The following is a 24,172-nucleotide window of genomic DNA, read 5'->3' on the forward strand; positions in this document are numbered from 1 at the left end:
ACGCCCGGTCTATCTCCACCTTGTCCCACAGTCAGACCCAAGATGCCACAAAGGGGTCCGTTCCAGTGCCAGACCGGTGGTTAGGTGCAGTGGAGGCCCGAGACTCGATAGCCCTGCCCCCAGGCCCCCGCGGTTCCAGGGGATGTCGGCCGTAACTGTCCTCCCCAGGGGCCCTCCGTTGTCGGACTCACCGCAGGGTCTCCGTCGGTCAGGGGATCTGCTCCCAGCTCTACAGTCTCGACCGGCAGGCCGGTGGCTCACCGCTACGCAGCGTCCTCGAGGCCCGGGGCACAGGCCAAAGCCCCGGCCTCGCGTAGCAGGGGGCCCCCAAGACCGGCGCCTCCTTTTCGGCACCTCCGTTCCAGCCGATCCACGCTCCGGGAGGGCGCCGCAGGGCTAGGCAGGACCATCCAGGCCCGGCAGGTAAAACCCACAGTTCGTTACTGCCCGCCCCGAGGCCGCTAGGGTAGGCGAGGCCCAGGACTCAGGCCCGAGCCCCGGCCTTGCGTGAAGACTGATGCCGGCCCGATGTCGGACTCTCTGCGGCCCCGGGTCAGGCAACTCCGGTGCCGACCCCCACAGCAACGAGAAGCGCAGAGGTCCGGGATAGGCGGGCAATGTCAGGAAAGCAGCTGCTATCACCCGGGCCGACGTCCAGGGCTGGGCAGGGTCCGCCTCTCCGCCAGGCCGTGTGCTAGGCCCCGCTCGTTCTCCGCGGCGGTGCCGCCTCCGGAGTCAGTCCCACGCTCCGGGCCCGCCAGCGAACTTTTGGTTGCTCCTCCGTGGCACCACTCCCCTGCACCTTGAATCGCGGTGTCCCGGGGGGAGAATCAGCGCATTCAGAGCAGGATCAGGGTTCAGGGACGGCGGAGCTCACGTTGAGTGCGACCACTCAGCCCGCCATCCTGGCCACGCCCCCTCCTCTTTCTTTTAAAGCACTACTGGTACCACCCCTACTTTCTACTGTTTCCTCTCTATTCGTGTTCTTTCCTATCTCTCTAAATAGAGCAAATGATCACTCCACTGCACACAAAAAAACATAACTAACAAAAATTGCAGCGCCAGTGGCTCTAACGTTCAGTAATGTAAGACTGATTGCATTGTTCCTTTCTCCCCCCTGGTGCAACATAGGCTTGTTGAGGCAGCAGCCAAGAGTGTGCAGACAGAACTGAACCACCGGCGGCCCAAGGAAGATGCCTGGAATCTGAGCTCTGTGGAGCTGGTGCGAGCATCTGAGGTCGGTTTTCCAGTTATGGGGAGATTGGTGGTAGGGAATGGGTCATGTAACGCGAGGATGAGAGCATGTGCACCAGAGAGCCTTTTCTCACAAATCTATGTTTCCTCTCCAGGCACACTGTCATTATGTGGTGGTGAAACTTTTCACAGACAAGCTCTCAGAGATTGCTGATGTGGCCGTTCACAACCTGCTCAACTCTCTGTGTCTGCTCTATGCACTGCAGGGCATCAACCGAAACACTGGGGACTTTCTGCAGGTGAGTTATTCTATTCCTCAGCCTCTACCCAAGATACTTTCAGGATTTGCTTCCTTATTGTAGAGTGTGTATCTGCTGTCAAGCGCAGACTAGCTAAATGCAAACTCTGCAGAAAATAGGTTCCTAGCCTCTCTAAACCATGTGTCCCCAGTACACACAAAACTTGGGGTCCACGTCCGACTCCCCCTTGCCCTTTACTGTATCATGTCCCTTTATATTGGTGAGAATGTGGCAGATTCATCTTTCTTTGATGCATGTGTCTACCACTGGTTCCCTTTTAGACCTCCTCAGTCACTTAGCCCAAGGTAGGTTCTCCTTGGGTAGACACATACCCCTCTCCTTTCAAATCCCTCCCCTTTCTGTGTAAGCTAAGCCTCATGCAGAATCGCTCATCTTCAGTGCCCTATCTCTGTAACTTAAACACTTATTGTAGACTCCCAACTGCCCTATTTGTTATGTGACACACAGCTTTGTGAAGCGGTCCTTCTCAGGTGTATTTATGATCTGTTTACCACTGGTACAGGAGTACAGAGCTGCATTTCTGGTTACTGGTGCTCTTTAGCATGTACACCAGGCTAAGAACTCCACCTCTTTGGTTCTTATTCTTTGTAACATATAGCCCTTGTTCAGACCTTCAGATTCCTTGCCATTTGTTATTTCTAGCATGCACATTTAGAGCAGACACGCACAGCTCTGGTTGTCCTTTCTCTGTAGCATGTATTCCTAGCACAGATCTTCATATTGTTGGCCAACACTTTCTCAGTCAAATGTACCCCCCGATCTCTGGGTTCCCTTACTCCGAAGCTTGTACCCTTAGTGCAGACCTTGATTACTCTGATGTAACTTACCCTTGAGGTAAACATGCATGCATACCTCTGTCCTCTTATCTGTAACATCTACCCCTACTGGAGACTTGCAGCTCTATGCCCCCTTTCTCCATAGGAAACCTTTAGTGAAGCTGTGTGTCTGTTAGATTCTCCTTTCTTCCTAACATGCCTCATAATGCAGACCTTCCTATCACCAGTGTTCCTTCTGTGTGTTGCATGCCTCCATAATGGAGCCCTCCATTTCCCTGTGAGTGTACTAGCATTTACATGTATTAATGGCTCTCTACCTCCTGTGTTTTATTCTTCCAGGCAGGGCTGCTCACCACTCCTCAGCTGGCACAAGTGCAGCTTCGCATCAAGGAGCTGCTAGCCATAATCCGTCCCAATGCTGTGGCCCTGGTAGATGCTTTTGACTACAGTGATTCTCAGCTTGGTTCAGTGCTTGGCCGCTACGATGGCAATGTTTATGAGCACATGTTTGAATGGGCCAAAAAGTCCCCACTCAACAAAACTCAGGTAAGGAGGTACCAAAAGCTGTTGGTGTGTTGTAAAAGTAAGAAGTGCTGTTTGTTCTGCATGCAAAGATCTCAGTGCTTCTCTGAATCCTGGCAGAAACTGCATTTTAGCTTTCCTTCTCCTGCGTGGATTACTTCACAGACCTGCTCCACATTCATGCCAGTAGTAGCTGTCCACTTACATCTCCAGGAGAGCAATGTGTATCCATACCTCGACGATTGTCTTCTCAAACCCAACAGCTCATTCAGGCTACAGAAAGAAATGCAAATCACAATATTACGCCTTCATCGATTAGGCCTACAATTCAGTTACCAGTTATCAACACTAACTGGTTCAGACCATGGCTAACAAGGTAGTGACTCTAGATACGAAGCAAAAGAAGAGTGTTTCCTTCGTAGGACAAAGTATCATCCATCTGGGAAAAGTGCCAGCTTCTCAGAGGTCTCTAAATCTGCCAATTGTCAAATTTCATCATCCTGTTCAATGGCTTCATGCATTGCAATTGTGCCAAATGCAAGGCTTTATATGTGGCCACTACAAAAATATTTAGAGGATCAGTGGGCTCAGAAGGAGAACTAGACGAAAAATTGAAATTGTCTCAAAGAGCAAGGCGGCCTTAGGCATAATGGGGTAAAGCAAACAGCCTACTGCAGAGAGTTCCATTTTAAAGAGATCTTCCTACATAGACGCTTGTTACGAATACCTTGCTATTGGGATGGGCACTCACCTAGGGTATGTGCCTGTGCAAGGCTTGTGGACTCTGAAAGAGAGTTTATATCACATCACTTTCTTGGAACTCAGAGGAGTTCACCTAGCTATGATGGGATTTCAGTTGTCTCTGACATCAGATGGGATCTTGATGTACTACTTCATGCCTTAACTACTGAGGCTTTTCTACTTCCAGTGCTGAGACCTTTTTTGTTATTTGGGGTACTTTATCCTTATGCCTTCATAAGTTTTTTCCCTGCATAAGATGTCAATGCAAAATTTGCATCCTTTTAATTTCCAATATCCTGGGGAATTTAAAGGTACCCAGGGTTTGAGGTTTACTATGGATGCCACTGAGAGAATAGCCAAAATATAACTACATTTAGGGTTTTATGGGGAAAATGCTGTACAAGAGAATGTATGGTTTTTGTTCTAAAAACGGCATCAGGGAAACAGGATCCTCCACCCAGCATTCCTACACTTATCCTGATTAAAGTGGTATTCTAAGTGTGTGGTTGGGCCTAGCGCTTGTGACACAAATGTGAAGACATCAAAAATTAGAGAAAGAAATTACCCCATGTAGCGATCTAGGAAGCTGCGGAAAGTGAACTCTGCAGCCACTCAGGGAAACCTATCAAAACCAAACATGTCTGAAAACTAAACACCCAGAGAGTTCAGGGATGTGTGACTCACTTAGATTCCATGAGTTTTCTGACCCATTAGGCATTGCAAACCTCAAATTTTGGCTAAAAATACTATTTTTCCTCACATTTGAGAACGACCCAGAAGCTATGGGGATCCACACAGTTCCTATCATCCAGCGTTCCACACTTTCCCCCATTAAATCGATAACCCATTTGTGTGGGTGGACCCAGCGTCTGTGAAAGTCAAGGCCGTAACATGCAACAAAGACAGATCAAATATTTCCATTGGAAACCAACCATTTTTTGTGCAATGTGAGTATCTGTAAATTTAGGGCCTGGGCTCAGGGCCGGCTTTAGCGCTGGTGGCGCCCAGTGTGACAATGTTTGTGGGCGCCCTCCAATGACCACCTTTACCACAGATTCCTTCACTGCCACCCTTTAACAGTGCCCCTCAAGTCTCCATAACCACTCTCTCTCAGATGCGTTTAATGATTTGTATAGTGCTGCCGCCACTCATAACAGTGCAGTTTGTCAGAGCACTTTACATCACACACTCTACACCAAGACAATCAATCATAGGTGTGTAAATTAGTGTTTGGAAATGTTACATAAGACAGAGGCCTACAAAGTGTAGGAGTCACCCGTCACCCATACTAGTACACAGTATAGTTTAAATGTGCTTGGTCTAGAGAAGCACAAACTAGGAATTTAAAATGTAACACCATGATTGGGGGTTCTCTTTAATAATCCGAATTGGTTTCTTTTCCAAATTAACCCTTTGTCCAACATTAGGATGATGGATGACTGGGGAAAAAATCATAATGCTCTAATCTATATCTTGCAGTTTGCATGCAGCTCTTTGATGACAGTTAATAGCTCACTATTCTATGTTAGGATTATAAGGTTTAAACTGCAATCTCTCAGACAAAAGCAGTAACCCACTGACCTATTTACATTATATGCACTTTGTGATCTCAATAGTACACGTTCTTTGCAGCAGGCATATTAACCCCGGCACTACCTTACCATGAGTCAAAACTTCCACTATGCAAACCTCCGATCTCTTTCTCTAGGAAGAACATTAATCACTGGAGTTATCTTGACATTTATATTGTTGCCTGAACGTTTCTGGAGGCCATGAACGGGGTAGCAGGTGCTTTTCAAACCATAAAACACTTGCAAACCTGACACCCCACCCAAAGTCAGCGCCCGGCGCGGACACTCCAATCGCACCGGCCTGGGCTCAGCCGCCAACCAAAGAAACCTACAAATCCTAGACATTTTTTTTAACTAGACACCTCTGAGAGTCCAGCAGTGTGTACCTTGCATAGATCCCACAATATTTTCTTCCCTAAAATGCCCTGCAAACCTGAAAGTTTTCCTAAAATCCTTCATTTTTTCCATATTCTGTGACGGAAACTTCTGAAATGTGCAAGGAGCCTCAAATGTTGTACCATCCAGCGTTCCCGCACTTGTCCTGATAAAAACACTGCCCCACTTGCGTGGCTGGGCCCAGTGCCCGAAACAGGAACAGATGAAACTAGGGACAATGAGAGAACTCGCATAGGCCAGGTCCCACCAGGCCTGGACAGGCAGTACCGGCACTGGCATTTCCCCAATTTTTGTTATGTGGCCGATTTGACAGTAGGCCGTCCACCACTCACTTCCAGCCTCCCATGGTTATTTGGCTGCACCATCAGTGCCGTCTATATGGCGGCAGCACTCGGATTAAGCTAAGCCAGTGAGAACGTCGCTCTGCGCTCAGTCACCAGCCCTGCAAAGTGACACGCATCACAAGTGACACTAACACACTTCAATGCTGGTTCTCACATCACTGCATTGAAATGCATTCTCACGCTTTTACAGCTCCTATCTGCCCCTCAGAATTGCTTGAGGCTTTCTTAGCATGACTGTGTGATTCCCAGTGTCAGCCTCGCGCCTACAGGTGCTGGGTACACTGTCAGAGCCTACCAGGTTGAGAAAAGGAGAGGTTGTCATGAATATACTGAAACCTGGTCATGAAACATTTGGTGGTGGCTGGGATTTTGGCACAGCTTCTCCCTCCTCACTTTATGTGGAGAAGTGTGGCTCAATGGTTAGAGCGGCAGACCCTGGTGCAAAGGTCTGGACCGGGACCAGGGTTCAATTCCTGCCTCGGCGGCTCTTGGACTCAATCTCCCCGGACCTGATAATTCTCACCTCAGTGCCTAGTCTAAGCATGGGTGTGACTCTGTGCAATAGCATGCTTAATCTCCACAACAGCACTTGGATGCCCAGGAGGTTCCCAGGAGTGGACATCTCACAGGAAAGCCAGGAAGGGTTCCATAGTGGTATGAATACAGCGCTACGAGACCTCTGGGTAGAAGGTGCTATATAAATGCAAACACATTTACATTTTATTGCTACCCGAAACTGGCTGTAGGAAGTCATACACATTTCAGGCTCCTTTGTCCGTTGTCCACCTGAGGAACCTGTGCTCTGTCCCTTGACTGCTACAATCCTAGGATCCTTTGTCAAACTCATCCTCCAACAGTCACAAAAGTCTAATACTAGTAGAGGAGGCTTCTCGGGTACACTCTGTAAGTGATCTAGATTTTCATTATAGATGGAGCAAAATTATATACAATTAAATAAAACACAAGATTGTTTTTGTACAGCGCATATCATGTACTTACATGCGCTCGAATATGTGAAGATCAAAAAAAAGGAGGAAGAGTGAAATACAATAGTTGCTTAGGATCACAGTTTGGTGAAGTTGATAAGCTGGGATTTCACATTGTACAATTTAGCCACTATAAAGGGCTTTTCTAGAGCTTCATAATGCGCAAAAGTGGGTAATTTACACCGTCTGTCTGTTTTATTAGACTTTATAGTTTGTTTTACTTGTGTTAACGTGTCACTTGACATGTCATACATTTGGTAATGGAATGTCATTCATATGCACACTGTTGCCATGAAAATGTCACACATGAGCAATCTGAAAACTTGGCAGCTATGAGTGACCCGGTCGCAGATGGCACAAGCTGCAGCAGGCAGGCTGGCACACTGCAGCTGTGCCCGGGACTGTTTCCAGGATAAGTCCTCCGATCGGTTCTGAGTCGCCCGACTTATCACCAAAAAAGTTACATGTTTCTATGTGCGTCTCTCCATTGACTAGGCTACAGTAATCACATGCTTCATGGAAGTGCTTTCGTTTTTTTCCTAGTATGTGTTTTCGTTTGGAACATGTCCACCCCTCTGGGGTGTAATACAATGATTAATATATACGAATAGCATGTGGAATTTTGTGTATTCAACCAGTCTCTCAGCAGTCATGGGCTATGCATGACAAAGAATGCAAGGAAGCGGGTGTCCTGGTAAATAGCAGACAGTTGTGAAAGGCCATGAATTGTATTGCAAGGATATTTAAAGACAGTAATGATGTATGGAAAGATCAGGGCAAAGCGAGAAGTTTTGTGTGAGGCAAGCCACTGTGGCTTTTACTCTCTTTGAAGTACGGGACGGTCACCGGTTTAAACAAGAAGGAATTCATTCATTTCATAGGATTGTGGCAAACCTAGTGGTGGATTATAAACTCCGCTCTGCCGGCGTAGTTTTGCATACTACGCATCCTGCTTGTAACGCGGAGTTCTGGCAAAGCTTTGCAAACCGTCATGTGGCATGGCTCGCCAACTTTAAGTCGGCGTGCAAGAATGTGTATCCCATATTGAGGTTTTCGGGAGCTGGAACACTTCTCGGCGAGATTTCGTATTGCAGACAGTCGCAGCAGGTTACGACTGTTTGCATTAAACAAGCATTTGCAATGCAATAGGGCTTGCATTAGTAAAGTTAGAGGTATTAGTATTGTAAATGACAATTTTTTTTATGATGGTAACTGTGGCCTTCTGAAGTGCTTTGTGTGACCACATGGCACAACTACCAACCTACTGCCCAGGCACTAAAGCATTCTGGCTCCAGTAATTGGCTTCAGATTTTCTTACCAATCCAGTGCTATGGCAGTGCCAGCCAATAGACCTGGAGGCGAGCACAAGCAGCCTTAGGAAGGAAGGAGCAACAGGCCATGTGCACGACAAATGTTGGGATACACAGATGGCATTACCCGTGGAAAGCAAAGTATGCATAATGTCCTCTGGTTTGACCCAACTCCTGTTTGCAGAATTGTGAACCACGCTGGCCTGTGGTGCACTTGCACATTGGCTGCCTCCATGCTACACATGCAATACCCTGTGTGCTGCCGCTTCTGCCCAAGGTAGCGAACATTGATGTTTGGCACAGGTGCCAAAAACCATCCCATATTCAACTTACCGTAATGGCCTACGCACGTGAGTTGAGCTACAACTTCTGGCAATGAGCTAGTCCAAGTCTAACATCCTCTGTAGCATAAAACTTTCAGGAGGAGTAGGAAAGTTAATTTACCCCGTGCAAACCAGTTGCACTTACGGTGATGATATTTGGTTACAGAGAAATCATGAGAGCAACACAACATTGTGCTGGACATAGTGTGCCAAGCCCTCCTAGAAACAAAGCTGACTCTTACCTTGGTGAAGTTCAGATTTTAGAAACCAGAACTCAAGTTGTATGATAATCATTTTCCCGACAAATACACGGTCTGATCCAGAGAAGGCTTGCCTAGATGCCCCAAAGTTGTGAACGATTTGAGGTTATTCACCAGCATGGCCTGCTTCTGCGTAGCTATGCAATTAAAATATTGTAGCAAGTGATCAAACATGTAAATACATTTAGGTTGTTGCCAACACCCAAGGAGACATTTTTAAAGTTGGCTAAAACCAAGAGTGATCTCATGGCATACTTTGAACCAAGGTCTGATAGCAGTTCAGGTGGGTTAAGAATAATATTGACACAACAGAAGCCTACAAGAGTCTGCACAAAAGGTTGTTTCATATGCCATAAGAAGTCTGTCAGAGGCGTAACATTTTCAGCTGGAAAGGACTGTTTGGCAGTGGTGTATGGGCTTACCAGTATTGCCATATATATCCAATTATCTGAGATTTATAAAAGCAGTGCCATCGAGTTGGGTAATGGTAAAATCTGTTACTTAGAGCAATATGAAGCAGAGGCAAGTGCTACATTAAAAAAATATTGATTTTGTAAATTAAAGACCAAATTTTTATTATGCATGGAGACTACACCTTCAGAGATAAGACTTTAAGATTGTGCACATACATTTGGGAGGAGTGCTGGTGAGTCACCCTCCCTGCTTTAATCACAGCAGTGCCACCCTCACTTGCAGATGTTTATTGAGTACATCAATGTTCGGGTGAAATGTGTGCCACCTGGCCCAATGTCCTTGGAGTGCGTGCATGCACTCACTTTATCTTCCAGTCTGTGTTCCACTGACCTGACGGTGCAAGAAAAACTCATCAAACATTGATGGTGTTGTCACGTGCCTTAAGTGTGACAAACAAGCTGTGGGGGACAGCTACACGGTACGATCACGCTGCCTGTCCTTCCATACTACCTATTGTGTGAGGATCAATTAAGACTTATGGATTTGTTGTCACAAATAACTTGACATGGGAGAAGCAGATGTTCTCGTTTTTTGGAGACCCACTATGGGCGACCCTCAAAGCACGCGCCCCGTGCCAATGCACAATGAAACGTGACCGGTCTGCCCACGAAGCATGCTTGTTGACATATGCCATACTGACATCCGTTCTTGTTAAGGGGCGCCAGAGTTGCTCCGGGAAAGGACTCTTTGCGTTACACTTGAACGCCCCCTTGCTTTGCTAAACCGTAAGATCAGCACTGAAAACAAGATTATATAAAGAGCGATATGATTCGGCGGGAGTTTAGAGAGAACAGAACTGGATCGCAGTGACCTTCTCCTGCAATCTGCATTGACCTGCGGTGTATTTTTGCTTGTGATTTGAAATCAAACCACCTCTCTTTGGCTGGACATTAAGTAAAGGAAAAGCTCTTCTAGTTAAAGGGCTAAAGGCAAAAGGAAACACCTGGCCAGGAATTTGAAGCGCTTTGCAAATACTAATATTCAGTGCACTACCGCAAAATGCTTCTACAATTAAGTTCAACTGATTCAGCCCACCCTCTCATTAGAACACAGACGAAGGGCCTGATCACATATCTTTGGCAGCCGAAGAGTGTTTTGACTCGCAGGCAAGTGTGTGCGCTTGCAAGGCCCAGCACAGCGTGTGACTTGTTTTTGCTGCCGACCGGCATTTTCTCAACGTGTTTTATGGCACACAGTGCAAGATTTAGGAATAAGCATTTTTGCACATGAACATTCAAGGGTGCAAAGTGCAGCGTTACTGATATAGGCATGCATGCGTAGGTATTCTGTGGAGTGTAGGTCCGTTGAATATGCCCTGGCATTGCTGTGGGGAGGGGGGGGAAGAGAAATGCACGGCCATGAAAGTGGCTCTCGGGGCGCATTCCTTTGAAGTGTCGGGTCTGATGCAATTATGCGAGGCAGGCTGGTTAGGAAGCAAATGGCAAGGGAGGGAGGCTGAGGCTTTGATGTGGGGAGTCACAAGTGAAGTGAATAATTAGGGGAGGAGAACTGGCAGGCTGATAGGCAGAAGGCTCAGGCAAGCTCGTGCACGAGGCGGCGTACACTTCCCAAAATCCTCTGAGAGCCCTTGGCCTTAAGAAATGGTTTGACTGCATTAGGGCTCGTTTCCTATTCCTGCGGAATAGGAAAGGAGGAGCCCTAAAAAGCTGCCGCTCAAGTAGAAAAAAACAACTCAAGCGGCAGAAAAAAGCAGCACCCTCTGGTGTTCTGCGTGGAGCAGTTCGGCTGATTTCACAGCGCAGAACATTATCCCGGGGGTCAAAATCAGTGCAAGCAACGTGAATTGCTGAATTCCGCCCTCTTGTGGAACTCCGCGAGTTCTGCTCGCCCCTAGGTAGAACCTCTGTGTTGCTTTTTATAAATGGATAAAAAAGATCAGGCTAGTTTGGGATTGACGCCAGAGATCTCCCTGGAAGAAAGCACACTCTGAGCTCTAGACCGACGGGCCATGTATGCACATGTGTGCTGTTCTTAAATAGAGGACATTGTGTACCTGATTGATGCACTGCCTTGTCTTTATTAAAGCGGTACCACATGACTCCCTGTAATCAACGCACACACATCTTATTCCTGATCAATGCACAGCCTTTTCCCAATCAGTACACAGACCTTTGTGATCAATATAATGAATGCTCTTTATCAAAGCAAACTGCTGATCAGGATGACGACAAACATCTACCTCAAGTAACCACTTAGGTCAGTTTCGGATGAATCATTGGCTGTTGTGTTTTTAACACACACACAACTGCCCCAGATCAGTGCTCACCAACGGTGCTGTAGGGACGTGTTTACTGCCCTTGGCTAGCCCATTGGTTCTTAGCAAACACCAGGGGGTCAGATCAACACCACATGTGCAAACTTCAATGGAAGCCCCTATGTCGGGGTTGAGGGATGAATGGAAGTGTGCAGAGGTGGGGTGAAAACGTGAGCAAGACACATCTGAAGGATTGGAAAAGAGCTGGTCCAAAACCTGTGCTCATGTTTAACTTACGTTTAATGTTCCAGTACTTAACTGCCTTGTAAGTGTGTATCTAAAGCTAACAAAAAATACAATATCAACCTGTTCCCCATCCATCCTGATGCACATCTTCAATACTATTTATTTATTTATTTAGTAGTTTGTAGAGCGCTCAGCTACCTCCGACGGAGGTGTCACGGCGCTGAAGACATTATCTCGAAAGGGTCAGAGGGATGAGGAATGGAGAGGGTAAATTAGATCAGGGAAAAAAGCCAGGTCTTGAGTTTTTTCCGGAATAGAGGTTCTGACGTCAGAAATCTTAGCTCTATGGGCAGCTGGTTCCACAGTTTGGATGTGGCCACTGCAAAGGCCCTTCCTTCCGTGCGTGCCAGGCGGAAACGGGGGCAGATCATAAGGCGGAGATGGTTGGATCTGATGGTGCTTGTGAACATGGAACATCCTGTATGTAATTGGGAGTAGTCAATTATGTACAGTAAATCCCCACAGCAAAGCTCACAGGCATGATAAGCTCATCCATGCTAGGAATTCGAGTTGCTTTCTGGTGCTTGTAATCCATTTAATCCCATTATAAAATCAGGACTACAATTCACAGAATGCAAAGCAAAAACTTGGACTGAATGAGTTACTCATGTACTGACCTGCGAAACTTCAGATCTGTCAAGTTGCCATGACTGTGCGTGTGTAGTTTATACAAAGTGGACTGTTTCACTTCAGGGATTAATGACCTGCCTGATGTGGCAGATTTTAGATTGTGGGGCCAGATATGTGCATGAAGTTCTTTCAGCAATGTATGATGGGTTTGAAGTTCATTTGGAGCTCTCGCCCTCCCCTACTGTGCTTTACTCTCTTGTCCCCATCGGCTGGGTTCTGTCGCCTTCACTACCTCCCCCTCCCATGTCTAGGCTTGGAAGAGAGGGTAGTGCAAGATCAAACGTGCTGCTTGTGTAAATGCTTGTTAAATTGATCGAATTGGATCACATCACGCCAGCTCTACTAAAATGTCACTGACTGTGTGAAAACTCAAGAGTGGGGTTTATGGTCCCGTGGCTCGCCCACACACACATTTGTGTTAAAGCTCCTGAGAGGATCATTTACCGAGATACATCTGGAAGAGCTTTCAGATTGCCCAGCGGCAAAAACCTTATGGTACCAAATACAAGATTCTGACAGGCTGAACATGGCTGGCCTGTGGGAGCAAAGATTTAGAACGCTCTGTCTGATTACATTCAATGCTGCAGGACCACTGAGGCTTCAGCCTCCCCTGAGCCAAATCTGCCAGAAAACTTACAATATCAGAGACCGGTGAGTTAGGAGCTGTTATAGATTCTTCACAATCTTCCACGTCGATTAAACTGTTTCCAGCATTTGCTTAGCTACGCGAGGCTTCGCTGCCGCTGCTAGAGCCCTTAATAGAGGATGTCAGTTGCGGCAAATCCTTGAGGCTGAGCGTTTCCAACTGCCGGCAGAGCTCCTTGTCAAAACTGGTGACATTGTGAGCATCCTCTTGCAGAAATATAAGCCTAAGGGGTTCACTGATACACCTGGTTCTTTTAAACCAACAAAGAAGAGATTGGCACAGAAGCTGTAATATAAACAAAACATATTTATTAACCTCAGATGAGGGAGACTGTGTCATATGGTACCCTCAGGCCACTGTAGAAAGCATTCTAAGGAGTACAGAGAACAGGGGCCTTATATATGCTTAGGTTACATTTTTCAGCATAAAACCAAGGGGAGGTCCTGGCACATGTAAGCATGCAAATTGACTAATATGGGTATACAGAATTTGCTTGTGGGAGGAGAGACTAAACTGAGCACTTCAGTAAGAATAGCCTGACAGTTCTATACTAGGAGCAGGTACATTCTATCAGCTAGGCCTTTCTGAGCATGTGCAGGGCTCTGGAAGAGGTAGAAAGCACATGGCTAACTAAGATGGCTGCCAAGCACAAAATGGCTTTCAGCTCCTGCTAACAGCGATCCATGCAATCTTTAACACTCTTTGACGTTGCTCTGCTGCGCATTCTGCTCTATTGCCACTGGTGTCAAGCTATGATAATATCTATTGATAGTTTTCAAACCACCATCAGAGGGCGTCTTTTTGATGGTGGCTGGATCTCTTCATAATGACCGAGCTATCTCTTTATGGATGGCAGCTCCTGAGTTTACATATTAGGAGCCCTTAAGCAGTCTATGCCAATCTAAACACCAGGTGAGTCTGTTATGGTACCATTTCGGTTTGGATGTGGTGCGGCTGAGTACCGCCTTTGGATTTAATGTGGTTTTGAGTACCACTTTTGGTACAAAGTGTCTGTGAACACTTCGTCGGGCAGCATAACAAATTTGGTATATTTCTGGAATTTTGAAAATTTTGGGCTTCCCATTGTTGTTGTTGTTTGGCTGATGCTCGATTGGAAGAAAGTCAGCCAGTGCTTCTGGAAGGCACTCCGAATTTTGACATGTATGTGAAGCATTGCCTTGGCCCAATTATGTTTAGTACGCTATGGCACAAATATACGAGCGTCAATGACGAGTTGCAGTGGCCGTTGACGGGCATTTTGATGAACAGAAAATTGCCTTTTTACAGGAGAAATTATTTGCAAGGAAAAGTAGGCTTTCGATGTTTGATTCCCTCAGAACATGGCAAAAGGAGGTTAAAAAAAGACGAATGAAAGCAGAGAAAGAGGTCCGAAAAGGGAGAATACAAACAGTGACACAGAAAGCTGTAACGCATGTTAGAGAGAAGCAAGAGATAGGGATTGACGGTGCAGATAGGAAATTCTGATTACAAATAGACAAGTATTATGTGGCCCAAGATGAAAGAGATAAGCTTGTAGAGCAATTATTAGATACCCGACCGCCACCCCCTTATACCACACAGAGGATATATCCCGCTCTTCCCTCACTGGACCAGCTGTCTAGTCCTCCTTTCGCCACTGTTTCTGCCTCGGTTCTTGTTGATCAGACTGCTCTGGCTGTGGCACCTCCTGCCATTTCTTTGCCCTCGCCGTCTGTGGCAACTGTGACTGTTAATACTCCTGTGACGCCTGTTCCCTCGATCTCTCTCTCTCCAGCTCTTATCCCCATGACGTAGCCGACAATGACGTTGGTGCCCGTTCCCTCTGTTGTTGCCCCTGCTGTGTTGTTACAGCAGGCTTCTAGGAGGAATGGTAGAGGGTGTGGTGGCTCGACATGACAACTTCCACGCACTAGCAGATCCACGAGCTCCATGCTTTTAGGGCTAAATCAGTGCGCTTACTGTAAAGAGGAGTGACACTGGCTTCGCGAGTGTCCGGTACTTTTGCAAAAGGTGGCGGCACCTAGACGAGGTTCTTGTGGAAGGGCTCGTGGAACAGGTGGACAGGGCCAGGCTCAGAATGCTATAACGTTGCAGTTTCGTTCAGATCAGAACTATTTTGATGACACTCAGGCTGGGCAATATTACAATGATGACTATGACACGGATGAGGTGACAGGAATGCCTTACAGCTAGGACAGTCAGGGGCAGAATGAGGGACCAGTCCAGATACCTGTGGATCAGCGTGGTCCGTATGTTAGTGCGGACGTGCATGGTTCAACTAAAGAGTTTTTGGTGGATACAGGTGCAACATACAGTTCTATTTCCAATTCTACGGTCCCTGGGGCAGCTCTCTCTGCCCATAATAATGTATTAGTAGGTTTTTCCGATGTACCGGTTGTAAGCCCCATTTCCAAACCCCTTGCGCTGACAATTGGCCCTTTTACGGTGTATTTGCCATTTTTTCTGTCATCTAATTGTGGAGAAAATCTGGTGGGTTTGGATTTATTGAAGATATTGCACGCTACAATATACTGCTTCCCAGAGGGTGTCTACATGACAATGGGTCCTAATGTTGGGCGCGCTACACAGTGTCTGTCTAAAGATGCGCCCTTCCTGCGTAGTTTACGGATGTGTCAAACACACTGTGGGTGGCAGGCGACAAGGATATGGGTCTGTTGCAGATATCGCCTGTTTTGATATGTGTCAAGGAAGGTGCTATTTTACCCTGTATGCCCCAGTATTAAATACCAAAGGCAGGTAAGCGTACTTTGATGCAAACTGTGCAGGATTTGATTGAGCAGGGAGTGATTGAGGAGACGACTGCTAATATTTGGAACAGCCCTATTCTTCCCATCCTCAAAAGGACTCCCTGTTTCTTCCGGTGACCAACAGGATGTTTTTTGTTTTGTGATTGACCTGATTGAAGTTAACAAGATAGTGATTCCCCAGTTTCCCGTGGTTCCTGACATCATGACACTCTTAACAATGATTCCTTCTTCTGCTAAATTTGTTTCTGTCATTGACTTGAAAAATGCATTTGTTAGAATCCCCATTCATCCTGACAGCAGGTATCTGTTCGGGTTCACTCTAGCTGGCAGAAATTTTAGATTCTGTCACACTCCTCAAGGCTATACAGAAAATCCAAGTATTTATAGTCAAGCATTGAAAAGTGAGCTGGATTCCTTGTTGCTCCACTCAGGTAATGTATTGCTCTTATATGTTGATGACCTGCTTATCGCCTTGAACACAGAACAGGGTTGCAGAGAAAGTACGGTTAAATTGTTGCTCCACTTAGCTGACCATGGTCACAAGGTATCCCTTTCTAAATTTTAATATTGTCGACAGGAGGTGAAATGAAATGAAATGAGGATTTGTAAAGCGCGTTGGCTACCCAGGGGCATCCCAGCGCTGTAAAGAGCTTGAGCTGAGCTGGGGAGGCTGGAATAGGTGGGGCTGAGTGAAGTTTTAAACCGAAGTTTTGCTGAATAGCCAGGTTTTAAGAATCTTCCGGAAAGTGAGAAGGTTGGGTTCAGATCTGATATGGAGGGGGAGGGAGTTCCAGATCCTGCCTAGGTTGTAGGAGAGCGAGCGGCCTCCGCATCTGGCCTTCCTGATGCGTGATACTGAGGCGAGGTGGGAGGTCGCAGATCTGAGGGAACAGGTGGGCTGGTAGGCTTTCACAAGGGGGGAATTGATGGAGGGACCTGTTCCCCAGTAAGAGCGGTGTGCGATGCACATGCTCTTAAATTCAATTCTGGAACTCCCCGGGAGCCAGTGAAGATCTCTCAGTCTGGCTCTTACTGAGGTTCAGCGGGGAATATCCAGGAGAATTCTTGCCACACAGTTTTGAATGACCTGGAGTTTGTTGAGTGTGGGTTGAGGTGCCCCAAGATATAGGGCATTTCCACAGTCGAGGCGAGAGAGGTTCAATACTTGAACCATAATTCGTTTCGAGTGGAATGGAAGGAAAGGAAGGATTTTTCGAAGCAGTCTCATCAGCCCGAAGCAGGTGGCAGCGAGCTTGGTGGCCTGATGGTTGAAGGAAAGAGTGTGGTCAAGCCAGATGCCTAGGCTCTTGATTTGCTCCTTGGGTTGCGGGGGACTCCCTAAACAGAGAGGCCAGATAAGGTCAATGGTTTTTGCGATGTTATTTCCAAGGAGCATTATCTCTGTTTTGTCCCCGTTAAGTTTAAGACAAGAGCCAGACATCCAGTTAGCAACTGCTTCCAGGCATTTGTGTAAACTGTGATGAGAGTTAAGGGGGGGTCCAGCGCTACCACTAGCTGCGTGTCGTCCGCGTAAGTAACGATCTTCACCCCAAATGGGCGGACGACATCAGCTAGGGGGCGTAGATCGACATTAAAAAGGGTAGGGCTCAGGGAGGAGCCCTGAGGCACTCCACAATTAAGGGGTCTACTGGCAGAAGTGAAATCCTTCTCAAAAACCCTGAAGGATCTGTCTGTCAGAAAAGATCTCATCCATCTGAGTGCAGTTCCCGACAGTCCTATTCCTTCTAAACGATGGAGTAGGATATTATGATTAACAGTGTCGAAGGCTGCACTCAGGTCGAGTAGGACGATGGCCGTGGACCCGCCATCGTCCAAGATCCTTCTTGCCTCCTCCGTCACTGCAATCAGTGCAGTCTCCGTTCCGTGACGGGGCCTGAAGCCGGTCTGGGAGAGATCTAGCATGTTATTGACTTCCAGGAAGTCAGTGAGAACCGAGTTGACATGCTTCTCGAGAAGCTTACTGAGCCATGGTAGAAGGGAGATGGGTCGGTAATTCGCGGGTTAGATTGGTCGAGACTAGGTTTTTTTAATAGAGCTTTGACCATTGCTCTTTCCCATAGAGGAGGGACAGTACCAGTATGGAGTGAGGAGTTGAGCAGGTCTAGAACAGTAGGGGAGATCTGATGGGTTATCTGGGTGAGAGTGCTGGGAGGAGCTGGGTCGGTGGGTGATCCAGATTTAACCTGTCCCATAAGTTTTTCCAGTTTAGTGAATTCTAAGGGAGGAAAGTTATTGAGAATGAGAGGAGGAGCTGTCGTACAACCTGAGTTGACAGAATCTTTCTTTCTTATTTAGGTCACCTACTGTTAAAGGAGGGTAGGAGATTGACCCCTGAGCTCATTAGTACCATTGTTAAAATGCCTACTCTGCGAACCTATGAAAGATGTGCGCGCTTTTATTGGCATTACTTCCTGTTGTCGCCAATGGATCCCAAACTATTCCCAACTAACAAAACCCCTGCTTGCACTAGCCACTAAAGATGTGCATGAACCCCTCCTTTGGACGCCTGAATGTAAGCAGTCTTTTGAGCAATTAAAGGTTGTGCTTTGCTCGGCTCCTGTGCTTGGTACACCTAACTATGCCAAGCCATTAGTGCTGTTCGTACACAAGACTGCTGGTTGTGCGCTTTCTGTTCTAACACAAAAATTCCGGGATAAGCAGCAGCAGTGTGCTTATTTCTCTGCTTTGCTTGACCTTGTCGCGAGAGCCTTTCTGAGCTGTCTGAGAGCGGTCGCGGCCATGGCTGTCTCAATAGTCGGTTGGGCTCATACTTGATACTGACCTCACAGTTATGGTACCCCATGCTGTGGATACACTTTTGAATAAAACAAAGACGCAGCACCTCACCAGTGCATGTCTGAGCAGTAACGAGCTAACGTTCTCTCAAAAGCACATTATAATCGAATGCTGTGCCACTCTGAATCCAGCTACGTTACTACCTCTCCCTTCTGAGGATGAGGAGATGGACGTACATGATTGTATCTTCCGAACGGAAGAGGAGATGAAAGGACGGTTAGACCTGACTGATGTTCCCTTATCTGACCCCCAAGGGGAACTATACGTCGATGGCTCTTGTTTCAAATTACCAGATGGCACCACCACTGCAGCATATGCAATCACTATGCTGCACACAGTAGGTGAGACTTCACGAGTTCCCTATCAGTCCATCCACGCAGCTGAGTTAGTTGCCCTAATTCGAGCCTGCGAGTTGAGTGAGGGACTGGTTGTTAATATTTATACTGAAAGCCACTAACACCTTACCAGTTAGGTCCAATGGGATGGGCAGTTCACATGATCGGTCCTGCAGGAATTTCTGATTGGAGCTATTCCACACACCCTCCATAGTCGGAGTTACTACTTTGGTATCTATTCTGAAGTTGAGGAATCTGCAGTTAGAAGTATCCATCAGAAGAACAAATGACTTACCTATTTCTGATGGATACTCAATGCTCAGATTTCTCATGCCTCCCCCTTCCACCTCCCCATTCTGTGTAATGGTCTTTTTTCCAATCTAAAAATGTCTCAATTTAGGAATTTTCACAGTTGTTGGTCTCCATATCAAAGTGTGCTGACAGAGTGAAGAAAGAAACCGATGTTAACGCACAGGGGTGGCGTTTATATGCAGCGCCAATGTCACTCCTGGGGTGGAACAAAGTCAACACGTGTCACATGGCTTCACCTATCGATATGCCACATTTTTGTTTTAAAGCTTTCAGATCCAGTCTGGTGCCTGGGAATATTCTGAAGTGAGGATTCTGTGATTAAATAGAGTATCACTAAAGGTAAGTAAGTTGTTCTTTAGTTTTAAAGATCATCTGGGTGGGCAGCTTCATAGACGTTTATTCAACAGGAGGAAAACAGCCAAACCAGATATGAATGGGATTCTGGCTAAATTGGTGCAATTGTAGAGAAATAAGATGGAATCTCAGTCCTCTTTGATGTAGCGAATGAGATAAACTATTTAATAGGTTCATATCTTTTGTAAGCACTCACTTTCCAAGTAATAATTGAAGGCCGAACATGGTGATCCATTTAAATGGTTGCATGACTCTCATGAACAACAACATAGCTGGACTTATTGTGCATGAATTTGCAAGGGAGCAACAGAGTTCCCTTGGTATTTAATCTTCTTATTTAGGTTTGACACAGGGAGGGTGTGGAGCTGAGCAGTGAAGACTTGCAACCACTTTTGAAGCTAAATCTATGTGAAAGGATAGAGTAAATATGTATGTTGGATGGGAAAAGTATAACTTAGATTGCTGAACTATCACTGGGACAAGATGTACTAAATACTAAACACACTAAAAAACTAAACACACTGATGGATGACAGTCTTATAAAAAGTGATGCACCTTTTTAGAAATTGATAATCTGAATTAGTTTTTTCTGTTCATCGATAATAACTTGACAGTTTCAGAGTAAAAGTATTAAATGTCATTATTTTGCTGCATGTATTTAATGCATGTTTCTGTTTATTTTCCCTCCTTTGTCTCCAAAGGTGCATGATTCTTTCTACAAGTACCTCAAGCCCCTACGGGGCAAGCTATGAGAAGACCTGGCATCTGATGGACAGTCACATTCAGCTGGAGCCAATGTTCAGCCAAGGATCTTCATGATTGGAATTTTATTTTGTACAACTTTTAGTGTCAATTGCCCCTAATCAGATTCACATATTTCTTTCGAATGATCAGTTGCTATGAACATTTTTAGAGTGACTCTGGGTCCATGTGAAGTCGGGAGCTCATTCACAATACAGGCAGTGTCCATAATATGAAAGTGTCATAGAAAGCACTGAATTGTAAACCACAAAACCAAGTTTAGACTGTGATGACAAGTCAGTAAATGGAGCTCCCTTTCAATGAGGTTCTATGGCTCTGGTGTCCAAAACCGAAGCTGAGGTTCCAGTCCTCTGTAAGTAGTTATTGTCCTTTGTGCAGTACTCTCAATTAAAACATGCCATGGCTTGGCTCAGTGAGGGCTCCTAGGTTCACAATGCTGTCTGGTTGAGTACCTTCTCTATTGTGATGGAATACTTAGTTGTTGGGGCCTTACTTTTCTTCCTTCTGGTGAAAGCTCTACCCCAACCTGGAAGCAGCCGAGTGAGTCCCTGAACCTTGGTCTGTAGGACACCTTGTCCTACAGATGAAGGCTGCAAACACTGTATGTATTGGTATGGACCTGGAGACTGCTCAGAGGGGCAGATTGCCCCAATAACTATTCATAGTAGCTGAACAAAATGTGTTAACAAAAGTTATGAAAGTACAAATCATCCTCTTGCCCAAAACTTCTTACTGCAGTCTAGCAGCTGTAGCTGGATAAAGCATCACAATATGTGGAATGCACTCCTGGGAGTCCTATATATTTCACTACAAACAACACGGAAGAGCACCTAGAGATTTTGAGTATTGCGCATGGAGCATGCCGGACCAAGTCCATACTTCGGACATGAATTGAGAAATGTTCTCTATTGAAGTCTCTACAACGGGCTCCCTGGTTACTTCATTCATTGTTTGTTGGCAGTGTAATTGTTGTTATAAATACTATACAGCACCTTGGTACGTCCCTAAGTATGTTGGTCAAAACAAAATACACTTGTAGCATTTCGTGCCGTCTTGCTTGAACTTCTAGTTTATTATTGGCGCCTTTAAGCTGGCCTGTTTTCAGTGTGCTGATTGGGGAAACACTTCTTTACTTTAAAATGTTGCTATGTGTGTTTACAAAATGGATTTTTAAACTGCCTTCATCACTTCTCTGGAGAAATTTGATAGCACCATTTTTAAAAAAAAACATTTTTATTTGCTTTTTATCTCAGCTGAAGAACTGCTTCAGTTCAGACATGTCTGAAACCCAAATATGATAGCACAATTTTTATCTCAAATCTCAAAATATAGAAATATTGACTGAATAAAAAAAATTGTTTCTTTTCATGTTGCACTGTTCAAAGATAATGTATAGAAAGTGTATGTCTAGTTTAATCTCTAACAGCAATAGTACATTTAGGAAGGATACTTTCTAATGTATTCTTTCAATTACACTTGACTATTAAGAATTTGTGCAAAAAAGAGGTTGAAATAATGAACTAGATGTAATGTTTTTGTTTTCAGGGAGCCAATGATAGGTATAGGCAAAGGTACAATTAATGTAGTCAGTGCTTTCCTGTCATTAAAATGGAATGCTGCATTGGCTCATTTCCGTACGTCTCCGTCATTCATGTCTGCCTGATGTCACTTTAACTAAAATGAGCAGTTGATTAACTATATTTAGGTATTACAAAATATGTTTGAATGCTTCCATGTGTAAAGACCAAGAATTACTCATCACCTATGGGTGGTATCGGTCTAAATCCCCTCTGCTGCCTTTAACCAGGAGATTCTGAAACTGTTCCAACCTTTCGTTAAACCTGCTTTGCTGATGGGACATATTTGGGTTCAGACATGTCTGAACTGTAGCAGTTCTTCAACTGAGAAAAAATTTATGAAGTTGTGGCATAAGCCAACAAATGTTGGGGTGTGTATTTCGATTTGATTTGTGTTGCCCTACCCAACTGTCTTTGAGGACCTTGCATCAAGACACTTCAAGAAAAGACCAACATTGATTAAACAGCACAGCAATCCCAAAGCCATAGCTTTGGGCCCAAAGTGATACAGCTGGTACTGCTAGAATTCAGCTTAGAGTGCGAAGATACAGGTGAGATTGGAGCAATAGATTTGTTACCTGATCACCAGCGCACAGAAGAGTATATCTTATTTAGAGGCTCTGCTAATTGCTTGTGAACATACTGGTACACAAAGGGTCATTGTTTTATAAGCGCTTAGAGTATAGTCTAAACCACTGAAAAACCTTAAGTTCTGTTAAGGTTGTGTTTTTAGCTGGTGGGTGATGTCACTATGTCAAAACTAAAGTTCTCAAAGCATAGCATCAATGACACAAAAAATAGAAACAATTTTAAGGTAGCTTAGTGACTTTAAATCTACCCGGCATGCACTAGATTCTACTAATTACAATTAGAGTGTACAGAGAAATTGTTGGCACGCATTCTAAACCAGTTCAATAATATTCATATGTAGTCCAGTGTAAATTGATTCAAAATAGGTTGCTCAGCAAGGACGAAGGGCAGCCACTCGCATGCTCTCCCATGTGGAAAGATAAGTTCCACTAAATAAACATTATCTTAGAGTACTTCACTAGTCCTTTATTCCAGAAGTCTCAAACGTCTCAAGCCGTCAACACGTTTCCTCATTCAGGCATAACCCAAGGACTTCATCAGGGCTTAAGGTCTTTTTTATACGTTTTCGAGTAATTCTATTAAGACTGGAAGTCTGTGTGCAAAGCAGCGATCTGTAAATTATATACATCTAATGTGTGCTTAGGAAGAAAAGTGGTGTCACACAAAACAACGGAAGGTACAGTGCGCTAAGAAAGAGGTTGTAGAAGAGATCGGTGTACAGAGTACAAGGCCAGTGGTGTGTACATGATACTACACACCTTTGCTGGTGAAAAAGCCTTTTAGATAATAGTTAACATAACTGATGAAATCACTTAAGCTGCAAACTATTCTTTTACTTTCCTTCTTGCCTGTATAGATGCAATCTTGTATATGGTTCAATTTCAGAGATGTATAGAAGTTAAAGGGCCAAAAGTCCAGACAGTAACCAGTTGGCTATGGGGCATAGGTACCGACTGAAGGCTCTGAGAGAAAAGGTGCTGAGCATATGGCCTGGCCAAATGCCAGTGTATGTTCACAGAGCTTGCTGAGCATGGCTGAAGTTGTTCCCAGCAAGCTCTATGGAAATTGTGGCAGAGTTGTCCAGTCATGCTCTGTACCCAGGGACTGTTTGGTGAAGTGATCCAGAGTGACAGGCCTTCCAGAACGGCAAACTTTTTGCCTTAAGCTTGCTGTTCACAGGCGATGTCCATGCTCTACATCTGAAGGTCTGAAGTGTTTAGTGAATTGAGCAGTGGTGGCTGGTAGGGTACAGTGGCGGGCGGGGAAGTTAGGGGGGTTAGAAAGAAAACTTACTGTTGGTCGCCAGTCGACGCCTCTCCTCGACTAAGGAAGCATACAGGCTTCCAGACTCCGCTAGACCATCACAACGCTGCCTTACAGCAGTGTTGTGATTGTTCTGAGGACCGTGGTTCGGTGCTCAGAGAGGGACTGAGAGGATGTGCATGTTCTCCACCCAGCCTGTGCTATAAAGCCAGTGGAGAACATGCAAAGTGCGCATGACTGATTGGGTGGCCCAAGACGGCCGGCCAAACCGTTATGTGCACTTACAGTGTGCTTACCACTCCTCTCCCTGGATCCTGCTCTGGCCAGCCCAGCCCTGCCCTGCCCTGCCCCGAACTTAAGATGGAACGAAAAAATAAAA

General features: G+C 45.6%; 1 protein-coding gene across 1 annotated transcript in view; it reads left to right on the forward strand.

Annotated features, from left to right (window-relative positions):
* LOC147702089 (peroxisomal acyl-coenzyme A oxidase 1-like) overlaps positions 1–22,155 on the forward strand; it is a 213,787-nt gene extending 191,632 nt beyond the window's left edge. Inside the window, exons 11-14 of the mRNA XM_086930718.1 lie at positions 1,132–1,237; positions 1,350–1,493; positions 2,630–2,836; positions 20,302–22,155. Coding sequence (XP_086786844.1) covers positions 1,132–1,237; positions 1,350–1,493; positions 2,630–2,836; positions 20,302–20,352 — 508 coding nt within the window. The 3' untranslated portion in view covers positions 20,353–22,155. The remainder of the gene's footprint in view (positions 1–1,131; positions 1,238–1,349; positions 1,494–2,629; positions 2,837–20,301) is intronic.
* Positions 22,156–24,172: the final 2,017 nt, after the last annotated feature.

This window comes from Lissotriton vulgaris, chromosome 7, assembly GCF_964263255.1.
Source record: "Lissotriton vulgaris chromosome 7, aLisVul1.2, whole genome shotgun sequence".
In the NCBI taxonomy this organism is placed as follows: Eukaryota; Metazoa; Chordata; class Amphibia; order Caudata; family Salamandridae; genus Lissotriton; species Lissotriton vulgaris.